At 49.0% G+C, this 7866-nt stretch overlaps 1 protein-coding gene across 1 annotated transcript; it reads right to left on the bottom strand.

The window, feature by feature from the left end:
* Positions 1 to 621: 621 nt before the first annotated feature.
* On the bottom strand, positions 622 to 2682 carry LOC115333140 (neprilysin-1-like; the record flags this gene model as incomplete). Its single annotated transcript, XM_029995720.2, has 1 exon — positions 622 to 2682. A coding segment is annotated over one exon (2061 nt), but the record flags the coding sequence as incomplete, so codon positions are not given.
* Between the last annotated feature and the right edge of the window lie 5184 nt (positions 2683 to 7866).

Here is a 7866-nt window from a genome sequence, read left to right as displayed (position 1 = left end):
GATGTTCAGATACTTTAAACGGATACTTCAACTAACTTCAAGTGTCCTCTATTGGAGTTGTTGACCGATCCGCTACCGCATTTTAGTGAAATGTCTTAGGAAAAACCTGCGTTTAGAGAACAAAATTAAATAGCGTGCATGTGTTTTAGTCGGGTTAAGTGGCTATCAGGGTTTTAATATTGCGTATAAAAGCAAATTCACACGCGAAGTGTTTGGCTTTGATCGCGCACACAATACTAAAACTTGCTATGATATACGGATATTCGTATGATTGTTATTTTTCCCGCTTTATTCCGAAATTCAACTTCCTGTTCTCAATGTTCATCCTACTTTTAAAATGGCAACGCCTAAAACAAACGCCATCTTTTGTCAGTCCTGCCCCTTCGTCTGCGTTGGTAACGTATTTTATGCGGTCGAACCTAAATAATGGCATGCTGACGCGCACTCATGCTTCTATCAAAGTTAGAAACTTCACGTAAACTCTGAAGTCGTTTTAAGAAGGCGACCAAAACACACCGCGCAATCTGTCATCACTCGGCATTTTCTGTGGATACTACTGAGATACAAATTAAATTATATAACACTAGATAAAATAAATTACAGAAACGAAGAAAAAAGCTATTATACGGATGAATTGCTAAAGAAAACACACTTGTGTAACGGATTCATCGGTGTACCCATGGCACACTTGAACGCTTCTGCGAACGGGGGAAACTGCTTCAGGGGCAGGTTGCACTCATTCTCGCTATCCTCTCGACTCAGAGAGCACAGTCCGTTGCAATATGTAATAAAAAGTATCTGGTCTTCGGTGAACTCCTTGAGGCCCCGCAGTCGGAAATCTGCAAACGGCACGTCTTGGTCCTCAATAGCCTGCTTGAGGGCCGAGTAAGACACCTCGAGTGCCACTACGGTGGGAAAAGCAGACACGCCAGTCTTGTTGCAATTCGCTCTGGCCGCGTAAGCTGATAAAGTGGCTGTGTCTACCCATTTCACGGCGTTACTCCGGTCGTCAATTGTTATTCCCAACGGATCGAACGCTTTGACCACTTGCCTTGCTAGCGAGATCCCAATGCCACCGTATGTCATAGCGAGAGTGCCGTTCACGTAAAACCTGGGAGCGTCAACGCCTCCAGGGGCTACGCTGATTTGATTGAGATAATATAGGTAAGAAAGAAAGCCCGAAGGCGGCGCTATCTGTTTCGAATGAATGGCTTTGATGGGGTCCAGCTTGATCAGTGGGCGCATGTTTTCTGTGACAGTCAGGAGGTTTTCTGTGAACGAGTCCGTCATATTTCCGAGACGGCTGTATAACAACGATGACGTCTCGCCGCCGAAGTCGTCGTCGATCGGCCAGACGTCAAGGTACATGTCCTCTAACTTGTCCAGTGCCAGAATTTTGATTTTGTTGATAATCCACGGCGAGGAATGAATTTTCGACTTGGCGGATTTTGTGAGGTTACGAACCATGCCATGAACATAAAGCTGCGCAGTTCTCGAAAACTTTGCCTGCAGGTACTCTGTCGCCCCCAGCAAGCCCAAAGCAGCGTTCATGTACTCCAAGCATACGACTGGTTTGTATCGGTTGATGGCATCGGCTTTCCCGAATCGAATTGTGGGGGAGCTTGACACCGCCCACAGGTATGACTGAATGAAGATCCAGGCGAAGCCGATGACAAGCTGCTCTGCGGGGTGGTTCTTGAGCAGCTCTCCGATCTTGCGAAGTAACCTGGCGTCTTCAAGAATGACGATCTGCTCCAGCGTGAAGGGAGGCTCCGGCTCTGAATAGTTGTTCAGAAACTGGAGCCATTGCTCCGGTTCGACCGTAGGAGTGAAGTTTTGCAACGATTGGAGTGGAACGGCCAGTTGCTCCGGCACCCCTAGCCTAACGTATAGTGCGGCAGCGACGATAACATGTTCAGCCGCCATAAGTTCTCGCAGATTGGTATCCGGAGATGCGCCCAGTATCTTGTAGTGCTCCTGCACGTATCTCTGGAAAGCGGTGATGGACATGGTGTTAACCAGCGGTTTTTGGAAGCTGGTGGCGATGGTACCCTCGCTGAATAACAGCGTCCTGTTCTGACGCCTTGACGCCGGGATGACACGAACATTGAGGAGGAAGTTAAAGTTCCACCTGATGGACAGCTTTAAGAGAAGGTCCAATGGATGTACGAACGTCTGACGTTTTTCTGGCCACAAAATGCCGATGTCTTTCTTTATCTCTTTGAATCTCGCCACATCTTTAATGTACGAAGATGTAGGGGTGTTGCATGTCCGAAAGAGCTTCTTCGGCACGTTTGGCTGGGTGTCTTCTCGCAGCAACGTTTGAATGATAGATGCGTACACTCTGAGGGTAACGTCATCCGCGGTGGAAGTCGTCACTATGGATTGTGAGCCATTCCAGGAGCCGCAGACGAACTTGTAAAAATTATCGCAAGGATTGACCGCAGGGTCCATGGCCCTCTTCAAGATAACAGCGTGAATGCGGCAGTCTTCCGTCTCGCAGTATTCTGTTTTTCTCCTGTAGCCCCTGAGCGCACCGATGATCACGATTATTACGATCATGAAGACGCTCACGCATAGGACGGAAAACATCAGAAACATTGGGCTGTTCATGAGTTCACGTTCCGTCATGGTCTTGGTTAAAGGCGGTGAGAAGGACTTCAGCTTGGAGATGTCCTGAAAAGACAAAGCAAGGCATTAGTTTCGTGGACTTCGGCTTTTCTTCCCCGTAGCCTGTTAAATATAGACCACTCCAATAATCGCCTTCTGCGTGCTGGAATGTTTTTCTGCTGGGCTGATGAGCACGCTCCGCGCGTGCGCGCTTTCTCCATTCTACGCATGACCAGACGCCGCGCATGCCCCCCCCCCCCCTAGTCCAGTGACTCAGCATTTAATGCCTGGGTGATATGCGTTAGAAAGGTGTTTAGGGGGCGCAGTTTCGAAGCTAGAAAATAGTGCCAACTAGAACAAGCTAGTGGTTCATCGTAGCATCCTATATAGAGGAAATGTCAGCAAGGTCAGTGCCAGAACCGGCCGCAAAACCAGTGAGAGTACGAAAGAGCTAGTCTAGAGTCTTTTGGTGTGTGTTTTAGAAGCATGAGTTCTATCGAGGGATATTTAAGCGAGGCTAAATCCTCCCTTTATATAATTCACGATTCGCGCTGCTTCCAAGTACCGGCTGCCATTGTTGTGCGAGCAGACAAGGCATATCCTTCGAACGAGTGCTGCATGTCTATTTGCTTTCAATAGTTCCTGACTTTAGTGCTGTACCACCGTTTTCTTCCAAGAGCTGCACGAGATTCGGGCCTCTTGCTTTGGCACATTTGTCGCTACTTGCACGAAAAACAAAAACATATCAAGGGGCGTTAAGGTGCAACCCCACCGTGCATGATGTTTAGTTGCTTTTTTGACAGCTTATAACTTTCTTTCTATGTATCTTACAATTGTCAAGTAAATGTCAAGTTAAAATGTTGTTTTTCAACACTATTTTAATGTCTCAATTTTACGATTATTTTTAGTTGTTAGTTAATTATTTAGCTTTTAATAAACCACAGTCTCGAATATTGAAAACAAAATTCCGAAGTTATAACGTCCTATCGTCCACGATATTTAGCGTGAGCGTTCGGTTAGATGTAATAAATTAAAAAAAAGTAAGCAACGAACTTTGCAGCTAATTTATATTTTAAAATAAAAATAAAGTTTAAAATGGTATTATTTTTGGGTGCTATAAAAACGGAATCAAGTCGATTAATCAAAATAAGGAGATATTAAATTATGAAGCATCCTTCGATAATACATTTCTTAGAACTTCCATATTGATATATTACACGTAAGAATGTTATTACACCTCAAACTTTTCGCATTCAGTTAGGGAAAATTTAATTTTTCTTAATATAAAATACAGGTGGCGACACGCGCCCAATAGCAGCCTGATCTGCATTTTCCGTCATGTGCTGCTTGGAACGCCACGTGAAAGACAGAAAAAGTGCCAGATGCAAGAGTGTCAGATGTCTCGATGCTTGCAGTGAGCGAGCCAGAGATGTCAGAACAACAAGAGCGAGGCTGCGGATGCACCACAGCTGCTTTTGCGCGCGTTCTACTGTGCGTCGGTACACATGCCCGACGCGATCCAAATTAAATGGGCGCCATGAAAGGGATTCTGCCATTTCGGATTCCGCCACGTATGCGAAAACATTTTAATGTTTTTATCCACTGCAAAAATCATTTTCGCAATCAAAAACTATGCCTGTCGGAATGGTTCCAGTATATTTTGTTTCGAAAACCGCCTTGGTGGCTCTTAACTGGCAATGATATTAAAACAAGGCACACAACATTTAAACGTCTCATTGTCTCCGAACCAACGCGCTGGCCCATGAATCCATATCTGTCGGATTTAAATACCGGCCGAGGTGCCCGCACTCTGACGGAGGCCAAGGCTGAGATTTGGGTTGCACGTCAAAAGATCTCCAGTTAAACATACTGGAGATCTTTTTCTCTTTCTGTACCTGTGCGGTCGGGCTAAACTAGTGCCACTAAATAAGCCACGCTTCATACACATCTTGGTGCATAAAATGATTGTTGTAAGTTGTCTTAAGCTTTATCTCAATGTCAAATCACAAGAAACGCTTTTCGGTTGTCCACAAATGTTTAAACAGTTCGCGATAGAGCAAAGCAGTATTACCTGAGCTTCTTAACACCGAAACTAATGGCGGAGGAATTCGCACTTTTGAATCACGACGATCGGCAGTTGCGTTTGCTTTGTACTAACCACCAAGATGGGGGCGGCTACAACAGTAATGGGATAAACAGTGCAGATACTTTAAGCGTAGCTCATTTGGTTTAGCTCACTAGGCCAAACTAGAGTTCCTGTATAGCTACCTACGGTAGCAGAGTGGCGCATTCAGCCTCGGCGAGTGGCCGTAGCGCCGGCTTCCCCGCGCGCCCTTGATGCTTTGCTCCTCACGTGACTAAATTTGGCGAATAGCGGCGCCGCGGGCGCCGCCGCTCGAAGCAAACAGGGTCCTCCCCCCCCCCCCCCCCCCCCCACCATCTTTCACAACGCTTAGAAGAAGAAGGGAGAAGAGGAAAGGGAGGCGGAAAGCAGGGAAACATGCGCCGGGGCAAGAGAAACGCCGGCGGAGCGACCGTAAAGGTGGCTCTCTTGCACGTCACCGGATGCTTTGCTCCTCACGTGATGGATCTCTGCGAATAGCGGCGTGGCGGCGCGGGGAAAACAAATGCGCAACTCTGGCTCCCGTAGGGAGCCTATACAGGAACTCTAGGCCAAACCAAGTGCCGTGGGGGCATACCTCGGCAAACCTCACTCATGAGGCCCTCACTCACCCTCACTCACCCTCATCTTCACAGGTGAGGTGAGGGTGAGTGAGTTTCTGAACCAGGAAAATTCATGAGTGTGAGGGTGAGTGAGGGCCGTGAGGGCCGTGAGGGCCGTGAGGGCCGTGAGGGCTGTGAGGGCTGTGAGGGCGGTGAGGGCCGTGAGGGCCGTGAGGACGGTGAGGGCCGTGAGGGCCATGAGGGCTATGAGGGCGGTGAGGGCGGTAAGGGGTATGAGGGCCATGAGTGCGTGAGGGGCGTGAGGGCGGTGAGTGGCGTGAGGGCCATGAGTGCGTGAGTTGTGTGAGGGCGGTGAGTGCGTGAGGGGTGTGAGGGCCATGAGTGCGTGAAGGCAGTGAGTGGCATGAGAGGCGTGAGGGCCGTGAGGGCCGTGAGGGCGGTGAGTGCATGAGGTGGGGTGTGAGGGCCATGAGTGCGTGAGGGCGGTGAGTACGTGAGGCCCCCTTCAGATCGAGCATCTTTCTCAGCAATTTTGGTGTTAATGGCGGGTTGTTCTCTAGCTTTCCCTAGATCGACACGAATTGCTGAGATCGGGTTTGGCTTGAAATAAGCAAGCAACTCGGAGCAATTCAAATACGTTTAAAGCGGCTGCATCCAATCAGGGACGCAAAATTTTCACGTGATACCTCGTGCCGGTGATGATGACACCGAAAGACTTGGTTCTGGTTTGAAATCGATCGTTTTTTGGAAATAAACTGTTTCAGAAAGGTGCATTAGTATTCTTAACGAGATTTAAATGCATAAAAACACGTTTTTAACGTGTAATTTTGTCTAAGTAGTGCAAGAAAACTAAAAGTTTATGATGACGATGGCTAATTGCAGCAATTGGTTGCTGCGTGTGATCGCGGGCGGCCCGTATTGCTGGTGTTGCGACGTAAAGTTTCTGGGCGAAATTCCCCCATCTGAAGCTGGCCTGAGTGGCGTGAGGGCCATCAGTGCGTGAGGGGCGTGAGGGGAGTGAGGGCCGCAAGGGCGGTGAGGGGCGTGAGGGCGGTGAGTGGCGTGAGGGCGGTGAGTGGCGTGAGGGCCGTGAGGGTGGTGAGGGCCGTGAGGGCGGTGAGGGCTATGAATGCGTGAGGGCCGTGAGGGCGGTGAGGGCCGTGAGGGCGGTGAGGGCGGTGAGGGCCGTGAGGGCGGTGAGTGGCGTGAGGGTCGTGAGTGGCTTGAGGGCCATGAGTGAGTGAGGGGCGTGAGGGCCGTGAGGGCGGTGAGGGGCGTGAGGGCCGTGAGGGGCGTGAGGGCAGTGAGGGGCGTGAGGGCCGTGAGGGGCGTGAGGGGCGTGAGGGCCGTGAGGGCGGTGAGTGCGTGAGGGCCGTGAGGTTCAGTGAGGGTGAGTGAAGGGCTGAAGGTGAGTGTGACTGTGAGGGTGAGGGTGAGTGAGGGGCTGAAGGTGAGTGTAGCTGTGAGGGTGAGGGTGAGTGAGGGGTTTAGGTGAGTGTGGCTGTGAGGGTGAGGGTGAGTGAGGGCGACCTAAAATGCCGACCTCTGCGTGGGGGTTCGTTAACCGAGTGTATTGTGGCACCGAAGACCAGAGCACGTGGAGAAATGCGCGAGCGCGAGCTCCGTTCAAAGCACGGAGCTCACGCTGCAGAACCGGTAGGGACTAAAGCTCCTCGATGTGTTTGTGTTGATCTTTCAAGTGACGTAAAATGTGCCAGGGCACCAGGCCAGTGTCTTGAGCGGCCCTTGGAGGCAAATGACGGCGCAGCACTAAAATGACTGGCTCTTGAAAGCGAATGGCGGCGGAGCACCCGCTCGTGGCACGTGTCTTGCGCGTTTCCGCAGCATCGGTTTGCGGTACTTATAAAAAACGTCTTTCTCAAGGGGCTTTAGCAGGGACCCTGGGTTCTGTCGCCCATATGCATCCTACAGTTGCGCGATCGTGTGTCATATACTGTGTAATGTACGTTAAAGATCCCGAGCTAACAGTTGTACTGCACTTTTTATAATCTACAACGGGCAACAATGCCGCCGTACGAAACTCTTGCTCTCTAACAAACTGACGACTAATTTTCACAGTGCCGTTAGATTGCAATTTTAATCTGTGTTGGCGTGCTCGTGTTCTTTTTTTTTTCTCTGTATTTTTGATTATGCGACTCTTACTTATAATGAAACAGACTATTGTTTTCGGACTTCTGGAAAAATAATATGAAACTAAGAAAATGGCCCGCATTTAATAAAAAGAATTGAAATAATAAAATTTATTATAATTGTGTTTTAAAACGTTTGAGCACACCAAAAGCTATAAACGCGAGCTCCATGCTTTGGATGGTGCGCTTGTTCACTGGAAGTTTAGTTCAGGGCAGCGTGCTCGCAATTGTAAGCTCCGCTTCGCTCGCACGATAAAACCACATACTTTACTGGTAATGTATTTAGTGAAACAAAGCTTGTCTTCTGCATATGTGCAAGGCCGTCAGTTTTTGCGAGATTACACGCTTGTTTATCATTATTGTTTTCGTTTCCCCCTGCTATTCAGTTGGTGCTCTTTTGTGTGCTTCGTGCATTAGAGGC

The sequence above is a fragment of the Ixodes scapularis genome, unplaced genomic scaffold, assembly GCF_016920785.2.
Source record: "Ixodes scapularis isolate PalLabHiFi unplaced genomic scaffold, ASM1692078v2 PGA_scaffold2__306_contigs__length_199485367, whole genome shotgun sequence".
NCBI lineage: Eukaryota > Metazoa > Arthropoda > Arachnida > Ixodida > Ixodidae > Ixodes > Ixodes scapularis.
This window is presented reverse-complemented; position numbering and strand designations above follow the sequence as displayed.